This window comes from Ictidomys tridecemlineatus, chromosome 4 (assembly GCF_052094955.1).
Source record: "Ictidomys tridecemlineatus isolate mIctTri1 chromosome 4, mIctTri1.hap1, whole genome shotgun sequence".
In the NCBI taxonomy this organism is placed as follows: domain Eukaryota; kingdom Metazoa; phylum Chordata; class Mammalia; order Rodentia; family Sciuridae; genus Ictidomys; species Ictidomys tridecemlineatus.
Window position 1 is genome coordinate 92,660,425 of NC_135480.1, and position 26,298 is coordinate 92,686,722.

Here is a 26,298-nt window from a genome sequence, read left to right on the forward strand (position 1 = left end):
GCATATAATGAACCTAGCAATGTACTTACTAAATGTTTAATAAATGTTAGCTATCACATACTGTTAACTTAAAAGAAATGTGGAAAAAAAAGGATTGAAAAAATATTCCAGAGAATTTTTTAAGCATATTTGAAAGGCTCAATGTTATAAGACAGGTAAATTTAACAGTAAGCCAAATAACTTGCTGGCTCTAAAAACTCAGGCCAAATTCCATCTAACCCCAAGGGAAAGATGGTACTTTATCCTAGGTTGCCACCTGCTGGCCAATAATGGACTAAAACTATCAGGAAGTTTCAATTTCTCACTAAATGAAAATAGTGATAGAAGTTTAATTTATCTCCAACAAATGATTATGGCATGAGTTTTCACATATTTTTACAAGTAGCTCTTACTATCAGAATCCTTATCTGTTAGAGACATAATAACTTACTTCTTCTATCTTCCTTCTTTTCTTCCTTCCTTTAGTACCAGGGATTGACCCAAGGGCACTTAACCACTGAGCCACTTTTTTTTCCTGTATTTTATTTATTTATTTAAAATATTTTTTAGTTGTCAATAAACTTTTATTTTATTTATTGATATGTGGTGCTGAGAATTGAACCCAGTGCCTCATGCATGCTAGGCAAGCGCTCTACCACTAGGCCACCACCCCAGTCCCTGTATTTTACTTAGAGACAGGGCCTCACTGAGTTACTTAGGGCCTTACTAAGTTGTTGAGTTTGGCTTTGAACTCCTGATCTTTCTGCCTCAATTTCCCGAATTATTGGGATTGTAGGCATGCGCTACCACGTCTGGCAATAACTTTTATTGATAGCACTGGTAAGTAGAAATGATTTTGTTTAGGCTTCAATGTGAATCAAGAGCATATGGAAACTGTTACTATTTTTTTGCATGTTAATATTTCAGAGTTTTTTTAGTGGTTTAATTTTATTGTCATTAAACTTGCACTGACCCAAATTATATAATTAATTACAATAAGCTTTAATTATTATGATTAATTATAAGCTGTTAGGTCCCTGAAAGGCAATCTGTAGATTAGTTGACTGACTGCATTAATACTTGAAGAATCAGACTATTTGGAGGTAAAGCTCAGGAAGTACTATTTTTGAAAAGTGTTCTATAGGTTAAGGGTTGCAGGTTTTCTCTCATATGCAGAAACTAGATGGGAGAGGGAAAAGAAAGATGGGGGAAGATCTCATAAAAATCAAAGGGAGATCAGTAGAGAAAAGGGACCAAGCGCTGGGAGGTGGGAGGAAGGGGGAAAGGGCTGGAGAGTGATATTGGCCAAATACTATTGTTATATTGTGTATTGTGTGCATGTACGAAAATGTAACAACAAATCCCATCATTATGTACAACTGTAATGCAACAATAAAAATGTGGGAGACAGAATAAAGCTTTTTATGTAATTCTCATTCAGCTAACTGAGAAGACACTAGATTGCATACTCTTTCAGGCAAGGACACTTTCTCCTTCATTTTTGTATTCTTGAGACTTAACTATGCCCAGCAAAGACAAATGAATGAATGAATAAAAATTAAATAAATGAATGAAAAAAATCCCTGCATGTAACAAGAAATTGATTCATGACTCCTGGTGGTTAGCAACACCACAGTTGTAGCAGGCTTGAAACTCCTGGTCTTCTAGTTTATGTGTACAACACATTTCGTAGATATGCTTTTATTGTTGAGAATATCAGAGCAATTGCACTCAATAATCAAAGCAGCTACATGTTGGGCCTGCCAAGATTTAGAGGGCATGAGTAAAAGAAGATGGAACCAACTAGGCTGCAACTTCTAAAATTCCACAGAGGTACTAAGAAAGGTACTAAGAATGACTTCAGACTGATTACACCAACAAGGCATAAGAAACAGAGGAGGATTTCATTATTTGAATAAACATATGCTTCATCATATTTGATTAATTTCCTATTGAAGCATCAAATATAGAGTTGAATTATTTATTTTAAAAATTACTTGTGTTGGCACAGTGGCGCAGGCCTGTAATCCCAGGGGTCAGGAGGCTGAGACAGGAGGATTGCCAGTTCAAAGCCAACCTCCACAATTTAGCAAAGCCCTTAACAATTAGTGAGATATTGTCTCAAAATAAAAAATAAAATAGGAGCTGGTGATGTGGCTTAGTGGTCAAGTACCCCTGGGTTTAATCCCTAGTATGGCCCCCCGCAAAAAAAAGTTATTTGTCGTTTTTTTTTTTTTTTTTTGTATAACAAGAAGATTTGGATGGGTTTACTTTCTAGCCTTTTTAGGTCAAGTTATTCAGATATTAGAGGAGTCAGTCAAAATTAAACATTTATTTCTACCTTCAGTGTAAAAAAATGTAGAGAGGCAGTTACAATGTAGAAAACAGAAAAAGGATTGGTATTTGGAGAGATCCACTGTATGCCAGGGAAAATGGATCTGCAAACAATCTTAAAACATAATTTAGTAAAATTATTAAATTTATTCTTTAAAAAAGGAAAAAGTCTTTTGATTCTCTGTTCAAAACAATATTATTACAAAATAAAGAAAATCAGGTCAGAATCAGATATTTTGGTATTAAAATACTATTAAAGACAAAAGTGGATCAACCCTTTAGAGAAACTCAAGGAAAAAAAGGTAATAATCAAAGAGTTAAGCTGTCCTTTAAGAATTGAAAATACTGGAAAACATTTGGAAGCATTCAGCAACTCAGGAAATATTGTACCCATAAATTCCTTCTAATTAAAAGATAAATTGATATGAGAAACTGGAAGAAAGATAAAGGAGGAGAATTAATTAAATGTAATTTTAGATTCAAATCTAAACAAAGAGGGATACACATGAGAGAATAGATTACAAAATGTTATATGTTCTGACAATGCAGATGTAACTCAACTTTAAATAATGGGAAGAGAAGTAAAAGGGAAAATAGAATAAATTCACTAATTTCTATATAGACAATAAATGGGAGTCAATGGCAAAGTCAAGGAAGAAGAAGTCTAAGGACATTGTATAAAGATATTATTATATAAGCCAGGTGTGGTGGTACACGCCTGTAATCCCAGTGGCTTAGGAAGTTTAGGCAGGAGGATGGTGAGTTCAAAGCCAACCTCAGCAAAAGTGAGGTGCTAAGCAACTCAGTAAGACTCTGTATCTAAATAAAATACAAAACAGGGCTGGGGATGTGGCACAGTGGTTGAGTGCCCCTGAGTTCAATCCCCAGTACCAAAAAAAAAAAAAAAGGTATTATTATATAGATCATATACTTAACTCTCCTCCTCCTCTCCCTTTTGGTACTGGGAATTGAATCTAGAATGCTTAACCACTGAGCCGCATCCCCAGCCCTTTAATTTTTTAAAAAATTTTTTTGTTATAGGTAGACACAATTTTTGTTTTTGTTTTTACTTTATGTGGTGCTGAGGATCGAACCCAGTGCCTCATGTGTGCCAGGTGAGTACTCCACCTCTGACCCACAACCTCAGTCCCCCTTTTATTTTTATTTTAAGACAGGGTCTCATTAAGTTGCTTAGGGTCTCACTAAATGGCTGAGGCTGGCTTTGAACTTGTGATTCTCTTGCTTCAGTCTCCCAAACTGCTGGGGATAGAACTGCTGGGATTAAAGTCACGAGTTACCATGCCCAGCTTATATATACTTCTGAACACACTGTTCAAAATAAAAAATTCAAAAAATCAGGCTGAGGTTGTGGCTCAGTGGTAGAGTGCTTGCCTAGCATGTGTGAGGTACTGGGTTTGATTCTCAGCACCACATATAAATAAATGAATAAAATAAAGGTTCATCAGCATCTAAAAAAATTTTAAAAAATCATATTAAAAAGATAAAAATCACCAAAACAGATAACATAGAAAAATAACACATTATTTATTATATAAAATCTTATATAAATAACTGTGAGAGCACTGAGGCCAGTATCAGTGATATCAATTAATTTAAGTAAACTCAAATCATCTAATAAAAGATGTTCACATTGGTTCACAGTGAATAATTGTTGTTGAAATTTAACAGCTTAGTTTGTATGTATCGTTTTAAATTTGTACAAAATCTGAGATAAAATACCAAGCTATTATATATTTCTTACTAGCCATAAGAAAAATATCTAAAAAATAATAGAATAAAAACCCCAGAAATCATGGAGAAATGAAATAACACTAGAATAAGTTAATTGAATATATTTTTCAAAGCAAATATAGGGAACATTGGAAAAAAAGGAGAAAGACACTAGTTTCATCAGAGCATACAACTAAGAGCAGGATGAGAATTTACTTTTTACCTCCATATCAACTATAACAAATGAACTGAAAGAAAAATTGAAAGAAAAATTGAGTATGTACTTGTCTCATTTTCTCTCAATTCAGAAACATGGCCAAGTAACATGAATATCAAATGATGAACCATTCCTGTTAAAACTATGTACTACATGCAAGAAATTTAAAATGTTTCAAAAAGCAGCACAGATGGTTGTTTTTAGAAACTTTTCTTCTTTTACACAAACTCAAATAGTAGAAAACTACTAGATTCTAGTTACTTTACCTCGAAGGATTCTTTTTTTTTTTTTAAAGTATTTTTTAGTTGTAAATAGATCTTTCATTTTATTTATTTATTTATATGCGGTGCTGAGGATTGAACCCAGGGCCTCACACATGCCAGGCAAGTGCTGTACCACTGAGCCACAACCCCAGCCCTAAGGAGTCTTTTTTTTTTAATTAAAAACTCTCTGGGGCTGAATGAAATCAACAGAAGAATGAAAACAGGTGTGATGACTGGCATTTATGACATATTCTTAGAAATTGTAAAGTATATCAGCAAAGTGTTGAGTATTCAAAATTGGAATCTCATTTGAAAAGCTATTTATCTCTTTATGTATCACTGTTGGTGCTGTGGAATAAAGATATATTTAGAAGATGAAAAACAAAACCAAGTAGCTAAGATATGATATTGAGTGAAATCATTTGATCATTTGAATAAGAATGCCAAATATACCTCAATTATTTTAGTAAAAACCTCAGTATATCTCAGATAGAACAGATTACAATAATTGGTGGATATATGGATGATTAAAACCCAACACAGAAGTTTTCTTTTATGCACAGGGGATGCTTTCCAAGACCCTCAGTGAATGCCTAAAACCATGGATTTTACCAAATTGTATATATACTATGCTTTATCCTATAATGTATATCTATGATAAAGTTTAATATATAGATTAGGCAAAGTACAAAATTGGCAACAAAACTAATAATAAAACAGAACAATTATAACAATATATTAAAATAAATTTATATGAATGTGGTTTCTCTTTTTTCAAAAAGTCAAGACAAATATTAATAATTTTGGTTGGCAGTTGACCGTGAGTAATTAAAACTATAGAAATGAAACCTAGATAAGAGGGGACTGAGGTATTTCTATGTGTCAACATAGATATTGCTCAGCAGATGATATAATAATGGAATAATTTGGTCTACATTGTTTAATAGACTACTTGTAAACACAAAATAGAATTCAAAATGTGAGAGGGGAAATGATCTCTTGATTTGGGATAATGTGCTCCTGCCCTTGCGACATCTTAAAGCATGTGGCCACCATCTTGGTTTAATTACTTCACTACAAAAGTGAAAGTGCTGAAGATTCACTAAGATTAAATTAAAAATAAATGCCAAGATGGTCAGAATTCCTTAATCCTAGCAACTGGGGAACCTGAGACAGGAAGATCATCATTTCCAGGTCAGTTTTGGCAATCTGGCCAGACCCTGTCTCAAAATAAAAAGTGCTGGGGATGTAGCTCAGCGGTTGACTGCACCTGGGTTCAATCCTGTACAGCAATAAATGAAGCAAAGCAAACCAAACAAAAAAGTAAATGCCAAAAAGGTTTCATGTTTTTGAAAGCTGTACATAAGTTGTGACAGAAAAAATAGTGTAACATGACTAAAATTTGAAATGCTAGAGTTTTGAAGTAAAGATATTATGGTAGGGCTGGGATAGCTCAGTTGGTAGAGTGCTTGCCTTGCACGTACAAGGCTGTGGGTTCAATCCCCAGCACTACACATACACACACACACACACACACACACACACACACACACACGTTATGGCAAATCAAAAACGATGTTCCCTCAAAAGAATTGAAGTACCTTCTTGTTCATAGACATCTATAAAACTTAAATTTGATTCTAAGGACAACTATAATAATGTAAGTATTATTAATAAATACTTTGAAGGCCAGAGATATGACAGTGCCCCAATTTATGTACATAAAAAATGTAATTGATTTGGACAGAGGATTTCTGAAAAGCAATTTTCGGAGCATCTCATAACCTTGGTTTATTTTTTAAAAGTAATGATGAAAAATATAGCAAAAATCTTTTTTTTTTTTTTTTTTTTTAGTACTGATGATTGAACCCAAGGCACTTTACCACTGAGCTACATCCCCAGTACTTTTTATTTTGACACAGAGTTTTGCTAAGTTGCTGAGGCTAAGTTTGTTAAGTTGTTCAAACCTACCATAGCCCCTCAAGTGGCTGGGATTAGAGACATGGATAGTGGCCCTGATTAAAAATCTTTTTTCAACTTATTGAAAATTTATATCATCATAGAACTGTACAACCAAATTTTAGTTAATTGAAATATTAAAGGGCACCAAAAATTTTACTGAATTTTGAAATCTTTATAAAATACAAAATGTAAGTTGAGGCCACACTGCCACTAATAATCAGAGTAAATAATGCTTTCTTGTAAGTTATCAATATTTTAAAAGATAAATTGTCTAGATAAAGTCTATGGTGCTAATCAAAGGATATACTCGAAAATACCTATGTTTAAATGTATTTTCTCAGTACCAACTTACATGACTTTTCTGTTGTGGACATTCTATATTATAAACCATTTTAGTTGAAAAACATACTTATTCTAAGGAAGAAAATAGAAAAATTTCCCCAATCCTTATAAGTTCATAGTTGGGACAGACCTTAGTAACATAAGACACGTTAATAAAATAAAAACAAACGAGTAAGTGTACAGTGCACCTCACCTGAGAGAAACCTCAGTGAAAAATATGACCCACTTCTGGTGAATGGCAGTGTGGAGGTTTCCCAGTTCACTGCCGGTCCTCCCTTCCCCCTTATCTCCTCGGGAGATGGGCATAGGGTTGGGAGTAGATATCTGGATACATGGGAAATTTGAGGGTTCAAATAGTCTCCATGTGAACTTTGAACCAATTTTCCAAGTCCCATTGCCTCAACTGGGCTCTCCCATACCATCCAGTGTGCATCTCTGGAGGCTCTAGGTAAATGTGTCCAAACCCCCAATTCATAGAAAACCAACTCACTTAAATGGCCAAATTGCAAATAACTTTCTCTATTAGTTCTTTACTTTTGGTTATCATTTAGTTTTAAAATTAGCATTTTCAAAAGGCAAATTCAATTAGACGTTCAGTTCCGACGGTGCCGCAGCTGGAGTCCGAAGGGTGTGAGGAAAGGGAAAACCCAAAGGGGTTATGACTATAAAATATACATTTTTATCCCTACGGAGGTGCACTGCAGTAGACGAAAATCAGAAGTCACTGGCTAGCTATTGAAATATTTCGGATCCCTGGATCGAAATGTGCAAAACAAGGAATACGATTATAATCCACAGATTGTATGTGTGTAAGCGCTTCGCAAAGCTGAACACTGAGCAAACGCCAGACAGCCCTTAAATGTTAATTAGCAAAAAAAAAAAAAAAAGTAATGTGAAATCATCGGAGCGACAGAAACCAGCGCGCATGCGTCTTTTTAAAGAGCCGGCGTGCGACTGGGGAACGCTAAACCCGCCTTTTTCCTCAGACCCTCCCAACCGGGTTTCCTGAGGACGGCTCCTCCCTGCGGAAGCCGAACCACCAATCATCGTCCGCTTCTCCCAGGCGGTCATTGGCGAGTGCCCCGGCTCCAAAAGCTCGGGGTCGGGCTTACGGATTCGCGCATGCGCCTCGGTGCGTCTTCCCCACGCTGGTTCTGTGAACTCTGCCGCACCTCCACCTGGTCTTTAGGGATCTCGTGTTTGAGCTCTGTCCAGGCTGTAGCCGCCGCCACGATGGGCAAAACTGCTGACTCTCTGAGTCAGGGAACCCGATCCGACCCGGTGCGGAGCTTCAATCGCTGGAAGAAAAAACACAGCCATAGACAGAACCAAAAGAAGCAGTTGAGGAAGCAGCTGAAGAAGCCCGAGTGGCAGGTCGAACGTGAAGGCATCAGCCGCCTTATACAGAACTATGAGAAGGTGAGGCCGGTGTCGGGGGCGGCACGAGCCGGCCCCTGACCCGCATGGGGCCAGCCCGCAGCCCGCGTGTCACTGCGGCGATGGGCTGGAGGGGGAGGCGGCGGGTCTGTCACTCGGGACCTGGCCTGGGGATTGTACCGTTAGTCCACTAGGCTGGAGAAGGAAGTGGAGTAGGAAGTGTCGGGGGTCCTCTTGAGGCCTCGTCGGTGGTCTGCTGGGTGCCACAGCCTGGGACTCTCACTCTTCTGCTCATCACTCTGTTCTTGAAAAAAATGCTAGAAATGCTGTGGTACTTAAGGGTAGGGAGACTAATGCTGTGATAGTTACAATAATATTCGTAGTAATAAAACTGATGACAACGGAAGCAACAACACAGACCTTTTTAAGTACTCCCCATCATGTGTTGTACATGAATTCTTTGACTTGATCTCAAGTATGGTTCTTAATATTCCCATTATACAGGTGAAGAAAATCGAGACTCAGATTAAGAAATTTATTCCAAGCTCACACACCTACAGATGATGTTTCGAAGCCTTTGCTTTTAACCATTAAATCAGACCACACCCCTCAATATCATCCTTCCTCTTTCCTGTGCCCATCTCATGTTCATCTGCTTCGCATTCCCACTCAAGAATTGGTGTAGAAAATTTGGACTGTTGGTCTGTTTCTGCTACCTGTCATCCCTACATTGTCCCTGATGTTCCCAGATAAGTATCCCTGGGATACTCAGTCCTTTGACCTGCTGACCTCTTTTCCTTCCTCAGGCTCTTTAGGAATGACAGTTGCTCTCCTCCTTACTCTTGAGTCCTCATAAATATGTTGGCCTTCTCCCACCCTACTCTGTCAGTGACTGCCCCTATTTTAGTGTTACCAGGGATCTAACAGGTGGAACATTCCTGATTTTAAAGTCATTATTTGTCATGCTGGTATAGCCTTCCTTTAAATGATCCTGAGATCAATAGTAAGGTTAAGTAGAGCTTAGAGTTTGTTTCCTTGGGTTTTGGAGTTAAGCTGATGATTTGACCCAGGCTCTTGCTCACTCATATGTGACTTTGAGCTTCCCTTTTCTTGTCTTTAAAGGCATCATAATATTATTTTATAAGTTGTGGAGAGTAAGAAAATGCATAAAAAAGCATTCTGCGCAATGCCTGCCACATAGAAATATTAATATATCAGCTGTTATATTATTATTGCTACTGTTGTATACACAATACTTCAATAAGCCATTATAAAGTAAGTTACTTTTTGTTTTGGACTGTGACTAGAATTGCTTAGAGAGTATAGCTTTAGCCCTAGCTTGACTCATTTCTGTCTAGAGCACTTCTGAGTTCACATCCTTATTTCTGATTGTGCTGGATGTCTTTACTTAATTGTATCATAGGACATCTTAAATGCCAGTAGCCATTATATTTTCTGTCATACCTTAGCATTCACTCCTAAATTCATAGCCCTGTGTATTAGTTTTCTATTGCTATTGTAAGAATTTATTACAAACTTGATGACTTAAACCAAAGGAAATTTATTCTTTCATGTTTCTGAAGGCCAGAAATCAGTTTCACTTGGCCAAAATCAGGGTATCAGCAGGGCTGTGCTTCCTCTAGAGGCTCTACGGTCTCTTCTAGCTTCTGTGGCTGCTGCTATGGTTCCTTGGCTCGTGGCTGCATAACTCCAGTCTCTGCCTCCATGAATACGTTGCCTTCTTCTGTTCTGTGTCAGATTTACCCCTTCCTTCCTTCCTTCCTTCCTTCCTTCCTTCCTTCCTTCCTTCCTTCCTTCCTTCTTTCTTTCTTTCTTTCTTTCTTCTTTTTCTTCTTTTTTTTTAAATAAGGACACTTTCCATTATACTTTTGGCCCACTCATATAATTCACGATAATCTCATTTTAAGATATTTAATCACATTTGTAAAGTTCTTTTTGCCATAAAATGTAACATTTACAGGTTTTAGGTAGGGCTTAGGGCATGGACATGTTTGGGAATCTTTTTCTATCCTAGTACATCTTGGTTCTACCATGTAAACAGACCACTGAGCTAGAAATGGAGGAGCTATCAATGGTACTTTTCTCTTACCTGCTATTCTGCCAGTTACACTGGTGATCTTTCACTGCTTGTTTCTTGAATGCTTTTCCATTTCTACTGCAAAGCCCTAATTCAGGCTGCATCATCTGTTGCCTGCATTACCAAAGTAGTTATTGCTTACAACAGGAGTTGGCAGTCTTTTTGTGTAAATTATAGTAAATGTTTCCAGCTATGTAGGTCATAAGGGCAGAACTGAGTAGTAACACAAAAGCTGCCATAGAAATACTGAACAAATGGGTATTGTGTTTTGTATAACTTTGATTATTGAAAAAGATGGCTAATGGGATTTGGCTCTTGTGTCTTATAGTCCTTGAATGTATCTTCTGTAGTGCTGCTAAAAAGTTTCTTTTCAAGAAGAAAATCTAATCATTTCTATCTCTCTCTCTCTCTCTCTCTCTCTCTCTCTTTTAAAATCATAGTTCTTTATTAGTAACAGAGCATCACAAAATAGGAGTCTTTCTTTTTCAGTAATGCAATAAATTCTGGCATAGTAGCTTTCATCTGTAATCCAGCGACTTGGGAGGCTGAGACACGAGGATCACAAATTTGAGTCCAGCCTGGTGAACTCAGAAATACTTTGTCTTAAACAAAAACAACAACAACAACAAAGCATATGAAGAAAATAAATCACTTAAATTGTCCTTTTTTTTAATTAAAAATTTTTTTTTAGTTGTAGATGGGACACAATACCTTTATTTTATTTTTATGTGTTGCTGAGGATCGAACCCATTGCCTCACATGTGTGAGGCAAGCCCAGTATCACTGAGCCACAACCCCAGCCCCAAACTACTGTCTTTTTGAGGTTTCTAAAAGCCTTAGTTCCTCATCCGTAAAACAGATAAATGCATACATACTGGAGTTGTTATAAGGTAAATGTGTATACCTGCTTATCCCAGCGTGTACCACAGGAGAATAACCACACATTCAAATATAATCCTTCCTTGGCTCACAGGCTTACAGTTGCTTTCAGGAAAATTGTCCGATACCTTAATATGTTGACATATTCTAGTATGTGCAAGCATGTTATTTGTGGTTAGGTAAAGCTAGTTTAAATCTCAGTTCAAGTTCTCAACATTTCAAGTTGCAATTTCCTTATTTAGTGAACAGATTATTAACTATTGAGAGGGTTGTAAGGCTCAAATGAGATGACATACATAAACCAAGTGGTACATAGTGGGTATATGTAAAGGAACAACTTGCAGTTTTATGAATTGACCATGTTCCTTGATGCTTCTTGTCCTGGTATTTGAGGTTTCCATTGCGGTTGCCTTAAGCATACCCATCCCTCCATCCTAGCACTTGGCCTTCAAGATTTAGCTTAAACCTTGTTTCATGACCTCCCCAGGTGTGCATCTGTGTGTAGCATTTTGTTACATTATTACAGCATTTATCACTGGGTTGTGAAGATTGGCTTCTTTAACTTCTTTGTAAACTCTGATTAGGTCAGAGACCATTGATAAGCACAATGTTCCTTGACTTACTACAATGGGGCAATATCTTGATAAACCAATTGTAAGTTGAAAATATCATGTCCAAAATATGTTTAATAAGCCTAACCTATTGAATGTCATGGCTTAGCAATACGGCACGTTATGGATTGTCCACTGCTTACCTTCTTTATATCTTGGGGCTAACTGGCAGCTGTGGCTTGCTACTGTTGCCCAGCATTCCGAGAGTATTGTATTGGGAGAAGATCAAAATTCAAAATTTGAAATACAGTTTCTATGGAGTATGTATCATTTTAATGCCATTATAGAAATCAAAACCATTAAAATTTAATGACTGTTTCTGCTCATCTTTTCTCTCTTCAGAGACTGGTAGCACAGTGCTTGTCCTTTAGAAGAAGCTTAGTCAGTGTTTGATATTGCTTGATGTGTAATACCAAACCTTTTTCCCTTGTCTTTGGGGGTAGTTAGCAACATTGATTCATTCTTTTTGATCACTTGTTTTAAAAATAATTACTAACATTTTTCAAATTATGCATGTTGACTTGATATATCCTTACAACCACCACCCTAAGAAATTCTTTGCATTATATAGCTGAGGAAACCTTAAGTTATGGCAAGACTAATAGATAGTAAATGACTACTACCCTAGGTAGTTTCTGACACTGAAGTTCCAAACCACTATATTTTATTGTGTTGCATTTGTTAAATGGATGTTTAAATCCCAGTCTTTTTACTGAGTTGAAGGAGCAGATTTTTAATCTCCCTCAGCATTGTAGCATTGTTCCAGTTTTTTTTTTTTTAAATTTTAGAAACATTTCTTAAGATTTGGTCAAGAAATAAATGCATTGTGAAATCATTTGCCAGGACTAGCAATACTGTAACAATCATTTGAACAGTAGAGTTGCTATTCTCCAGGTAACCAAGGGACAGACCCTTATTATTTTACTCTTCAGGTGGTAGCATTTGTGTGTAAAACTTATTACAGAGCCATGGTATACAGCTAGTACTCAGTAGTCTTGCTGAAGATATACTGAACAATTTGATTCAGAAACATTTTAAAACAATTTGACAGATGCTTATTGAAGCTTACATAAATATTCATGGAAAAAATGCATGTCTGGGTCCTTAGGGAACTGTGCAGGGCAGTGGGTTGGGGGGACTGATAAATTTTGATGAATGTTAACAATAATAGTAAATATGTATAAAATATTATAATAGCAAATAGGAAATATGTAACTCAGGGCTGTGCAGTTAGAAAATGGTGTAATTAGAGGAAGAAAGATTTAGGTAAAAGTTATTCTATACATCACTCCTCTGGCCAGATGAGTTAGGAAAGCACATTTCCCTGGGCATGCTACCTTCTTCCTGATGCTTGCAGCTGCAAGCCTGGCTTAAAGAGCTGAATGTGGGCTGGATTTCATCCTCTGCACCTAAGCCTTCCCATATGCCTCTGCTGTGCACAGGCTTTCCAGTGATTTGTGGTGGCTTAGGGTGGAGCTTCTTCTTTAATGAGTTAAATTAACTGGAAGATGGAAGTTATTGGCAAGGACCCTCTGGGAGGAGGGACCAGCATGGGGAAACACAAGGTGATATGAAAACACATGGTTTTCTTGAGGGAGGAAATACTCCTTGGGATGTTGTATGTGTTTCTGAACTGGCTTCAAATGGGGTTGGGCAAGAGGGTTGGAGGTGGATTATGAAGGACTGTGGAGACTGTGGTAGGCAGAATAATGCCTCCTCCTAATCCCTAGAACCTGTGATTGTATTAGATGGTAAGGGGTAATGAAGATTGCTAATCAGCAAACTTTAGGGTACGTATTCAAGTGAGCCTAATGTATCCTTACCTGTGCAAGAGGAAAAGGGAGGCAGAAGATTCAGAGTCATGTGATGTCAGAAAGTCTTGACTCCAGTCTGTTGTTGTCTTTCAATTGGGAGGCAGGGCCTGCTGGGCCTGCTCATAGTCCCAGCCACTGCCAAGGCTGAGGGAGGAAGATTGCTTGAAGCCAGGAATTTCAGGACAGCCTGGGCAATATATATATATATATATATATATATATATATATATATATATATATATATATATATATAGAGAGAGAGAGAGAGAGAGAGAGAGAGAGAGAGAGAGAGAGAGAGGGGGGGGGGGAGACCCTGTCTCAAATAAATGAAATGGAAAACAAAGGGGCCGTACATAGCTAAGGAAAATGCTGGAAAAAGTAAGGAGATGAACTCTTGCCTAAAGTCACCAGATAGAATGTAGCTCTACCAATACCTCGAATTCAGCTAAGTGAAACCCATTTGGACCTCTGACCTCCAGAACTGTAAGGTAGCAAATTTTTGTTGCTTTAAGTCATAGTATGATAATCTGTACAGCAACAAGAGGAAATTTATATGGAGGCCATGCTCATAGAATTTTCATCTGGAAGCAGTTAGGCAGGATATATCCAAGTTGAAAGGATTTGTAGCTCAAAAGACCAGGTAGGAGCCCATCAGCGTAGTCCAGTGTTGTGTCCACTGAGAAGCAGATGCCAAGATGGGATTGTGTGAGTTGGAGATTTATTGGGAGGAAATATTTGTGAAATATGAAGGAGAAGGAAGAGGGAGTAGATAGAAAGAATCAGAGTGAAGCACAATTCTAAGACAGTTTTGGCCAAGTTGTTGGAGAGTCCTCATTCCAAGGTTGACTGTTTACCATGTAAAATTCCGAAGGAAGCCATGTTTTAGGATTGAGCTTCTGCATTGGGCCCAACAGTCCAATACAGAGTTTAACCATAAGAAGGTTTAGCTGGTTGCAGAAGACCCTGTAGTCAGTTACCTGATGAGGATATACACAGTGAACAAGTTAAGCTGTAACTAATTGGCTGATTGACTAGGCTATAGAGCCACTTAAGTTATTTTGTATGTCTTGAGCTGTTTTCATGTGAAGGCTGACTGATCACATTGTTGATTGGAATTCTGAGAACTTCTCTGGCTCTGAGAGCTGCCCAAATCACAATTTCTTTTTGTTCTGCTCAAAGAAACTACTGAATTTGGTCTAACAAATTTTCCTTTTAACACCCTTTACAGGAATCCTTTGGCCTGTAAGAATGGGCCTGTAGTTGTATAGTAACACCCCCTCATCTACATAGGATTCATTTCAAAATTGCCAGTGGCTGTTCTTCTGAAACTGGATGGCTCTAAACCCTAAATGTGCTATGATTTTTCCTATACATAAATTATAATACAGTTTAATTTATAGATTAGGCACAGTTAGAGATTAACAACAACACAGCAGAATAATTATAACTGTATACTGTAGTAAAAATAATATAAAACTTAGGAGTTATTTATTCCTGGAGCTTCAGTGTAATATATATTGGACTGTGGTTAAGCAGAACTGTAGTTCTACTATTGTGGAGCTCAGTGACTGACTGGGAGCAGCCCAGGGGAAGAACAACTTTTTCAGTGTTGTTGGATTAGAGGGATACAGCGCAGGCAGCCAGCTGTGCTCCCTGAAGCAGGAGATTTGAGGCTGTATTTCTAAGGCTGTTATATAGGGGTGTGTGGAAGAGGGTGTGTATTGGACTGATGCAGATCTGGAGACTGAGGTTTACTCACAAATACTGAGTTATTTGTTTTAGTTCAGGAATTGTTTTCTCTATTTCTGACTGACACAGACTCAACATGAGGTTCATTTGGGCTTTTATGATCAGCTGTACTACCTAGAGTCCTGTTTTTTAATCAAAATTTGGTCTGGTGTAATTAGAGGCAAGTTGTTTATCTTCTGTTGAAGATTGCTGTAAGTAGAACATTTATCCTTTTTACTGTAGGCATTATTCACTTTTTTGAGAAGTAGATGTTAGAGTATAAGAAGGTGGTTAAGTGGTTCCCACCCTAAAATCCCCTCTGTTCCCTCCAGCTTTTCTACCTGTGTGGAAGTACTTAATAAGGACCATCTCTAAACTTTCTGTTTTATGAATTCGGAAGAATGATACAGATTTTAGAGGGAGTGTGAGGGTTATACAGATAGGAATTGATTTTTTTTTTTTTTTAATTTGGTACTGGGGATTGAACTCCGGGGCACTCAGCCACTGATCCACATTCCTAGCACTATTTTCTATTTTATTTAGAGACAGGGTCTCACTGAGTTGTTTAGCGTCTCACAGTTGCTGAGGCTGCCTTTGAATTCACGGTCCTCCTGCTCATCCTCCTGAGTTGTTGGGATTATAGGCGAGTGGGATTACACTGTGCCTGGCTGGAATTGACTTTTGTTGTTTGTTTCTAAGGGATGAAGGGATGGGGTAAGGGTATGATGCCGTTTTTGGCAACTGCAAATTGAACCCAGAGATGCTTTGCTACTGAGCTACATCTCCAGCCCTTTTCATTCATTTATTGAGACAAGATCCCACTAAATTGTTAAGGCTGGCCTTGAAGTTGTTATCCTCTTGCTTCAGCCTCCTGAGTTGCTCAGCAAGATGGTTGTTTTCTGCTGTGATTTCAGGTATCTTTGGAATATAACTGAGAATCTTCCAGTTGGCAAACTTTTCTGTGAAGGTCACATAGTCAATATTAGGCTGTGTGGGTCAAACAATCAACTGTATAGACGGTGTGTAACTGACTAGCTGTATCTGTGTTACTGTAAAATTTTATTTACAAAACCAAGGATTTGATCTGTAGGACATAGTTTGCTGACTCCTGTTCTAGTGTATCAGCAGAATCAAAATTTTCTTTTCTCTGGTAAACTCTTTAAAGAATGTGGCCCAGGGTTGGGGATGTAGCACAGTAGAGTGCTTGCATGGTATGTGCAAAGCTCTGGGTTCAGTCCTCAGTGCTTCTTTAAAAAATAAAAATAAATAAAGAGCATGGTGTATCTCTATTGCAGTGGTTGACCCTGGAGCTCTAGAACAATTATGTTCTTCCCAAACTCCCCTGTAGAAAGTTAACAGATGTTAGGAAGATGTGCCCTACTTTGAGTAGCTCACCTTGCCTTGGCTGAATCTTTGGACCCATATTGTAAAGTGCATTGCCAGTCTCTTTCCACCTCAGGCCTTCTGTTCCCTGTGAAAATAGTTTGTTAGCTTATAATACCACAAGTGCAAGAGAGGGACACATATCATATTAATTAATGTCTTGTCGGGAAGATTATTTTACAAATGAAATTCCTTGCTAGGACAACATGTCATTGGAATAAACAATTCTTGAATGCTGATTCTACCTCTTCTCCATTGACAATCTGGAATGATTTGTAGGGATTAAGACAATGTTTTAATATTTTGTTTTTAGTATGGGAGGGCAGAGAATAATCCTGCCTGGGCCATGTTTAAGAATTGTGGGAAAGATGTTGTATAGATTATAAAATGAAATACAGTTGGCATGCCTTTAGTGCCTAGAGTGTAATTTAAGAAAATGAAACTTACAAATGCAGCTTTTCTCTTTTGTGAGTCATGAATAATTTGGCAGCATATTCACAGATCTGAGCAGTAGTTCTTGCATTCAGCATCTGTAATAAAATAATTCTCCTGAGTATCTAACATGAAATAAAGGAAATTTGATTTATGCTAACAAAGAACAGTCATAATGAACATTTGAATTATGTAAAGTTAAAAGGCAAAATGTTATTGTGTCTTCAAAATATGACCCAAGACATTTCTGGTTATTTTGAAATAATAGCCCTCCATCATATACCCTAAAATGACTAGTTAGGTTGGTTTCATATGCCTGATTTATGGTTAAAATATTGAGAGTTTTGTGCTATTGAGGTGTTTTTCCAGGTAATGTAAATCTTTAACATGTGCAAATAGAACTAGTCTCACCAGAGTCCATAGTTTGTAGTCATTTTACCTCTTATTTCTTAAACTGATAAGCTTTGAAAGATGACTTAAAATAAATTTTCCTTCCCCAGTTGATGCTGTGATGATTGTCTTAATATTTGGAAGTTAAAGATGTTCAAGGTATAGGTAATGTGGTGGCTTTGTATGTGTGTGTGTGTGTGTGTGTGTGTGTGTGTGTGTGTGTGTGTGTGTGTGTGTAAGGGGGTACTCAGAATTGAGCCCCGTATTACTTTACCACTGAGCTATATCCCCAGTCCTTTTTATTTATTTTTTTAAATTTTGAGACAGGGTCTTGATTATTTGCCCAGGCTGATGTCAAACTTGTGATCTTCCTTCTTCAGCATTCCAGGTGGCTGGTATTTTAGGCATGGACCATTATGCTTTGTTGTCATGTATTTTAAGTGGATTTTTTTTGGGGGAGGGTCAGTTGGGATAGTTCCAAATTCTAATTTTCAATTCATGACACCTTTCTCAAAATATTTCAATAATAAGGCTTGGTTTTATTTAGAAATGATGGTTGAATTCAGTCCTTCAGTATCAAGGATGGGTTAGGCAGCACAATGTAGAGAAAAAGTGATTTAATAGGAAACATAAATTGTTCAGTAGATTGCATTATCTGACATTTTCTTTATCTTTTTTCCCCCAGATAAATGTAAATGAAATTACAAGATTTTCAGATTTCCCCTTGTCTAAAAAAACATTGAAAGGTAGGTATGTCGTAATCTTGGAACATGTTATTTTATTTTTTAAGGGAGATGATTTAAAGAGAGGTTAACTTGAAAAATCTTATTCTATAAACAATTTTGATATTATAAAAACCTAGGCAAATAATGATTTTTAATAATTTGTCACTTTTTAATCTTTCTGAACTGGCTAAAAAACCATTGATTAAAAAGATGGGCTGGGGATGTGGTTCAAGCGGTAGCGCGCTCGCCTGGCATGCGTGCGGCCTTGGTTCGATCCTCAGCACCACATACAAACAAAGATGTTGTGTCTGCCGAGAACTAAAAAATAAATATTAAAAAAAATTCTCTCTCTCTCTCTCTTTTTTTTTAAAGAGAAAAAGATGCCAGGAGCCTCTAAATAATGAAACTGTATTTGTTAATATAAGCAGGAGAACAAAGATGTGACACTTTGTATTAGTTTTCTAGGGATGTCCTAACAAAATATCAATTGGGGGCTTTAAGTAACAGAAATTAATTTTATTGCATTTTGGAGGCAAGATGTGCAAGATCAAGGTGCTGGCAGGCTTGGTTTCTTCTCAGAGCCATGAGGGAAGATTCTCTTCCAGGCTTTCCTCTTTGCCTTGCAGGTGTCCTCCTCCTTGTTGCCTCTTTTTCTTTTTTTTTTTGACAAAAGTTGTATAGATATGTATATTGTGCAACATGGTATTTCCAAAACATATACATACTTTGTAGAATAGCCACAAATCAAACTAATTAACATGCATTATCTCACATGCTAATACTTTGCTTTGTAATAAGGCTACTTAAAATCTGTCAGCAGTTTTCAAGTATATTAGCTGTAGTCATTGTGATGTACAGTAGATTTTTTTTGTTGTTGTTGGGGGGATTGAACTTGGGGGCATTCAACCACTTAGCCACATCCCCAGCTCTCTTTTGTATTTACTTTATTTAGAGACAGGGTCTCACTGAGTTTCTTAGTGCCTTGCCGTTGCTGAGGCTGGCCTTGAACTCAAGATCCTCCTGCCTCAGCCTCCTGAGCTGCTGGGATTACAGGCATGCACACCATGCCTGGCTGTACAACAAATCTCTTGAATTTATTCAATCTAAACTAGAAATTTTGTATTCTTTGAGCAAAATTGTCTCCAATCCCTAACTTTTGCTAACATTATTCTACTTTCTACTTTTAAGAGTTTAGCTTTTTTGGAGTTCACATGTAGGTGAGATCATGTAGCATTTGTCTTTTTGTACCTGACTTATTGGATTTAATATAATTCTCTCAAGGTTCATCAGTGTTATCATTGATGATAGGATTTCCTTTTAATGCTGGATAATCTGTTTTATATGTATACTGTATTTTCTTTATCCACTCATGCACAGGTTTATTCCATACTTTTACTATTGTGGACAGTGTGCTACCATGAACATGAGAGTGTAGATACCTCAGCATCCTGATATCATATACTTGGCATGTAACCCTAGGGGTGGGATCACTGGGTTATATGGTATTGTGCTGCATCTTCACATGGTTGTCCCTATGTGCACCTGCACCCTTCGTGTATTTGTTCAAATTTCTGCTTATAAAGACATCAGTCTTTTTGGATTGGAATCTGCTCTTAGTTAACTTAATTATCTCTTTCAAAGCTTTCTCACCAAATGCACATTCTGAGGTATTGAGGATTAGGGCTTTAGCATAGGAACCTCTGAGGTGGGAAGATACAGTTGAAATTGTAACACCATTGTACAGGAATTTTCTGAAGTCCTGTTTTTTTTTTTGTTTTTTTGTTTTTTTTTTGTGGTACTGGGGATTGAACCCATGGCAAGCACTGTATCAACTGAGCCATATCCCCAGTCCACTGAATTACTGTTTTTCTATCCACAATTCCAGGTTTGCAAGAAGCCCAGTACCGCTTGGTAACTGAGATACAGAAGCAGACCATAGGGTTGGCTTTGCAAGGTAAAGATGTACTTGGAGCTGCCAAAACTGGATCTGGCAAGACTTTGGCTTTTCTTGTTCCAGTAAGTACATCTATAATGAGTCAGATCCTCAGTTATATAGTTTTATAATATTTTGTGCTGAATGGAAATAATTATATAAAGATGTGTGTTCATGTTGGGTTTCCTTGGCTAGAATGCAAGCTTTTTCAGATAGGAGCCATATCTGTCCTCTTTTCCACCATATTCTCCAACTCAATGGCAAGCACTAAGTAACTTATTGAATGAATGAATTACTATATCTTGATAAGCTAGTATGTTCTTGAAGGGGCAGGATATTTCATGTGTAGTAGGACTGGTGGAGAAAACTATTTCTGTTTTCACCTCAGAAAGCCTGCCAGTAACATTTATACTTGCCACCTGTTTAGGATAAGGCTGAAATATGTTCACTTCAAGGAGTGGGCATTTGTTGAGAATTTTCTGGAACATTGATAGCTATCCTTTGTAGTAGAACAGTAGAATTGCTTATATCTGTTATATAGTTAGTCTTTTGATTTGAGTACTGCGAGAGAATTGGTTTTGAGAAATCACAATTTTTGTTCCAAGTTCTAAAAAAACATTTTTCTCTTTTAAATTCTGGTGTTTTGTGTGTGTGTGTGTGTGTTTTTTAAATAGCACTATTTTTCTACAATTAGAATCCAGTCACTTTATAACTATAGCTATAGAGATAAGAGTTTACTATTATTATTTTCATAAATCTATTTCAGTGGACTATGACTTTTTTGATAACCAGTCACCTGATAGCATGACTCTGGCATCAGATGAGCTGCTATCGGTCGTCTTTTCTTATCTGTCTGAATTGGGGGTGGATGCTTCTGGTAGATGGAAGAAAAATAGTCTCTTTCAGATTGGGTAAAACCTGGGAGTAGTATGCGTTGTGCCTGGAAGTTGCCTTCAATTTGGAGTGGCAAGGCTGAGAGCCAGATCAAAAAAGCTAACTTTTTAAAAGACTTATTGAACATGAATTTACTGTTGTCTTCAAGGTGTTGGAAGCCTTATACCGTCTGCAGTGGACCTCAACTGATGGGCTGGGTGTTCTGATAATATCACCTACACGAGAACTGGCATATCAGACCTTTGAGGTACTCCGAAAAGTAGGAAAGAACCATGACTTCTCAGCGGGTCTCATCATTGGTGGAAAGGTTTGTCTTTTTGTCCTTGTCCTTCCTTCCCTGCCTTTAGTAACTTATGTGGTAGCACTGTGGCAGTTGATAGGGAGGAACTGGCTTCCTATCTCTTAGGTAGCTATGAAACCTTTGTAAAAAATAAGATTGACATTGATATGCTATGTCAGATTTTGGTCAAATTTCATGAGTTTTTCTTGGTGTGGTTGCTGTCATCTAGAGTGATTGTCAATTTTGCAGGTTCAGAAGTCCATTTTTGTCAGGATATCTGAATTGATAAGGCTCTGAGACAGATTTATAGACTAATTAGAGTAAATTTATTGCTGTACATTGGAAAGATAACATTTCAGTGTTTGACCCTAGTACCTTTACTTAGAGGTTCAGATAATTTAGAACATTGCTATATCAACAGTAGAAAAAAGAAGATAGAGTGTTTTGAGGAATATTAATTTTGGGTTGTGGTTGAACCTACTGCTTTTGTTCTACCTTGTAGTACATCTGAAATGCTTTGTTTTTCCCCCCCTGCTGGGGTTTCCTTCAGACTATGGGCATAAATACTTCATGAATTTCTGTGTAAACATACATACAAGAACAAAGAATTATACCACAAACCCTTGTTTATTCTTGTACCTGTCACACAGCACTAACAATGTTCTCTGGCTTTTTTCTCAACGATAGAAACTCTTAATATATAAAGCTCAACCCTTTTTCAGTCCAAAAAGCACAGGCAATGGTGGAGAGAGCTTCTTCAGTGCTCGTGGATCCTGACTTAAAGAATGGGAGTAATTCCAGTTTTTAAACTAGTTCCAGCAGACTTAATAGGAAATCAGTTCTTGGAGCATTCAATTGATAGTTTTTCTTGGCCTCAAAATCCTGGGTATGATTAAAAATCTAGAAGAACTCTGAGCTTCCTAGATAGTTTTTCTTGGCCTTAAAATCCTGGGTATGATTAAGAATCTAGAAGAACTCTGAGCTTTCTAGGTCTTCATTAAAGATGTTTATTACGTCATAAATGTGAATGTACTACAGAAATGGAAGGGAGTAGTTACATTTATTTCTGAGAGTATTTAAGCTGCTATGAAGAAATACCATGTGGATGGCTTTTGTAGTATTAGTACACAGGCTGCTTTAAGACGTAGTGTAATCAAAAGAAACAACTATTTTCAGGATCTGAAACATGAAGCTGAGAGGATCAACAACATAAATATACTCGTTTGCACACCAGGTCGGCTTCTGCAACACATGGATGAAACAATATGTTTTCATGCCACCAATCTCCAAATGTTAGGTGAGTCTCATGAATTTCTAAAGAGAAAAAGCTTACTTTGGAGAGAGCCCTCATAAATTTTAATGATAGAATTGTTCTATTGGATAAAATGCAATTTTTCTAGCATTTAGACTCTCAACCCAGAGAGCACAAGCTAGGCCTTTTTTTTGAATGAAAGTATTATATGTACTTTTACATATGAAATTAGATGCTTTAGTATTAGGCACTACTAACAATGTTTTAGTTTAGGTAACACCCACTTCTCCTAACTTGAAATGTCATATTGTCATGTTTTGTTCTGTGGTGCTGGGGATCAAATTCAGGACTTTGCTCATACTACCAAGTTTTCTATCATTGAGCTTCATCCCCAACCCTCAAATTGTCATTTTTAAAATGAACTTTCTTTTTTACGTGGTCTTTTTACCTAATATGTATTTTAATAAACCTTTTACTTTTGAATACTTCTGGACTTAAATAAAAGTCATGGTGATAGTAAGAGTTCCTATGTCTTTCACCTAGTTCCCCTGGTGTTAATCTTTTAGGTAACTATGATACCTTTGTAAAAAATAAGATTGACATTGGTATGCTATGTCAGATTTTGGTCAAATTTCATGAGTTTTTCTACTAATGTTTCTTTTTCTGTTTTGGGATCTAGTCTACAGTACTCCATTGTTTAGGATACTACATTGCATTTAATGTTTATTTTAAATATTATAGCTTAACTTGCATGTTCCTTTTTTAGTTCTTGATGAAGCAGACAGAATATTGGATATGGGCTTTGCTGATACTATGAATGCTATTATTGAAAATCTTCCCAAGAAACGTCAGACTTTACTTTTCTCAGCAACACAAACTAAATCAGTAAAGGACCTTGCACGCTTGAGCTTGAAAAACCCTGAGTATGTATGGGTTCATGAAAAAGCAAAATACAGGTATGGACTCCTGGATTTAATCAAAATAACTAGTGTTCTTTTTAGTTTAAGAATTTGATATTTTGTTTATTATTATTATTATTATTTTTTTGGTATTGGGGATTTAACCCAAGAGTGCTTTGCCACTGAGCTATATCCTGAACCCTTTGTTAATGTTTTATTTTGAAATGGGGTCTTGCCAAGTTACTTAGGGTCTTGCTAAGTTGCAGAGGCTTTCTTTGAAGTTGAGATCCTTCTACCTTAACTTCCTGAGTCACTGGGATGACAGGCATGTGCCACTGTGCCTGGCAGGGATTTGGTATTTTAAATTTATATTTTCTAGGAATAAAATACTTTGTTACTAGATGTACAAATCCTAGTTAGTATATTGGTTAAAGTTACTCAAAATCTAGATGTATCTTTAAATGTGAGAATGCTCTAATGAAGCATTTCCCAAATGTGAACTAGGGAACAAATAGTTTTCTATAAGATGTTAACAGGTATTTTACCATTCACCAACTTTCTTCCTCCCCACTTCCATAGATGAGGGGAGTGTGAGTGAGTTTCTAGATACATAAATAACACTTGTGTGTCAAAGGGAAATAGTTTTATTCACTGCAGGACTTCTCAGAACATTTTGAATGTTTTCATGGACTTGTGACTCTACAAAAGAGTAAGTGGTAAAGTGTGCTATAGCTACCAAAATTATTTGGGTGTAGAATCATTCTCTTCAGCAGTATTATGCAGGACTGATGTGCTATAGAACACATTTTATCAAATTCACCAAATATTCTTTCTGTTTAAAATTATTCTAGCAACTGTTACTTTGCCTTGTCTTCCTAAAAATTAGAGAATAAAGTATAAGTGTTTCTGATATGCAAATGGTTTGGAGAAATGCTTTTAAATTGTATTTTGATATGACAACTAGAACGGATATGCATGTCTTATGAATCATTGTAGACTATGGACATAATTGACTCCCTAAAGAAATACTTTTCAGTGAATGTTGGATTCTGTGTTGAAGATATCAGTATGGCTTCAACTCCACCATTATTTGTATTTTAAAATTTTAATTTCTTCTATGATAATGTTAGTCTAAAAAAATGGTGTTGGTAAATGAATTGGGTTATCCTGTTTGAAAGTCCTTAAATTCCAGAAATATGGATATTTACGTCCATGTTGACCTTATTGAAAATGTCTATGATTAAAAGGGATTCTGAGACCAGACTTAATGATATCAGTGACCTTAATGGGTAAACTTTGGAGAATCTGAATATTGGTGGTTTTGGCTACCGAGAACTTGAAAATTGGAATAACAGATATCTGAGATGTAGTTTCTTCCTTGGCTTACTGTTGGGGACACCTTGTTCTTTTTTGTGCTGAGATGACTATTATAATTTTTGTTACTACTAACTCGATATTGTAAAGACTAATAGTGGAGATTGTTCAGTTTGAATGAATATGTCAGAATTACTTATCTTTGCCTATCTCAGTTTCTGTAGATAATGGTGATTTGTAAATCAGAAGGTTTTAGAAAAACTTGAATTCAAAGACTTCCATTGTGTATTACAAATTATTTTGAAACATAGTTCTAGCACTTGTAAAAATGTGACTGTCAGAAAAATTTAGAAGACAGATGAGTAGCAGCATGATTTATACAACTGTTGGTTATATACAATAATTGCAAGACAGTGATATTCCAAATTGTGGAAGCACTATAATAAGTAGATGCTGCTGGGAATTTTTGTCTAATGACATTATTTTCCCCCTTTAATAACATCAGTTTGGTTAATATACCATGAAAGATTGTCATCAAGAATTATTTTAAGGCATAAGGCATCATACAATGTTGATTCAAATTGTGAAGGACCTGAAGAAAATTTAAGAAGTTTAGGTTTCTGAAGTCATATGTCAGAATATATTTAGGGAAAAGTTATACCAGTATTTCTTTATATTGCTATATGTGGACAAGTGGTGTTTCTAATGATTTTATTTTTAAGAGAATGTAGTTTGACTGACTACAGGCTATAGCAGTTTTCTGTTTTCTAATGACTGTAAGTTGAATTTTTTGATAAGTGAAGAAAAATTTTGAATTTGAGATATCCATTCTGATATTGTTACTAGGTACATACAAATTTAGTATTACATTTGCTGTTAACGTGAAACATTATTATAAAATGTTACTTTGTGTCTTTACCTATACTTTGGTTTAGTTTGCTATTAGCCAAACTTTCTTTTGGTTAGCTTTTTTTTTTGGGGGGGGGGCGGTGGGCGGTGAGTACTGGAGATTGAACTCAGGGCCACTTAGCCACTGAGCTACATCCCAGCCGTAATTTGTATTTTATTTAGAGACAGGATCTCACTGAGTTTCTTATTGCCTTGCTTTTGCTGAGGCTGGCTTTGAACTTGTGATCTTCCTTCCTCAGCCTCCTGAGCTGAGATTACAGCTCTGTGCCACTTCGCCCGGCTTGATTAGTGTTTTAGTTGTGAATCTTTTATCATCTTTTTTACTTTTTTTATGCCTGTAAATGTATACATTTTTCTCTGTAAGTAGCTTATTGTTTTTAAGTTCTTCAAAATTATTGTGTGCATGTGTATAATTTTTATATATATATATATATATATATATATATATATATATATATATATATATAAATATAATTTTTTTTTGTACTAGGGATTGTACGCAGGGGCATTTTACCATTGAGCTGCGTCCCCCAGTCCTTTTAAAAATTTTTT

General features: G+C 36.6%; 1 protein-coding gene across 1 annotated transcript in view; it reads left to right on the forward strand.

Annotated features, from left to right (window-relative positions):
• Nucleotides 1–7,944: 7,944 nt before the first annotated feature.
• The window catches only part of Ddx10 (DEAD-box helicase 10), a 285,891-nt gene continuing 267,537 nt past the window's right edge, over nucleotides 7,945–26,298 (forward strand). Inside the window, exons 1-6 of the mRNA XM_040285171.2 lie at nucleotides 7,945–8,247; nucleotides 18,226–18,286; nucleotides 20,151–20,281; nucleotides 21,241–21,399; nucleotides 22,549–22,669; nucleotides 23,391–23,580. Coding sequence (XP_040141105.2) covers nucleotides 7,951–8,247; nucleotides 18,226–18,286; nucleotides 20,151–20,281; nucleotides 21,241–21,399; nucleotides 22,549–22,669; nucleotides 23,391–23,580 — 959 coding nt within the window. The 5' untranslated portion in view covers nucleotides 7,945–7,950. The remainder of the gene's footprint in view (nucleotides 8,248–18,225; nucleotides 18,287–20,150; nucleotides 20,282–21,240; nucleotides 21,400–22,548; nucleotides 22,670–23,390; nucleotides 23,581–26,298) is intronic.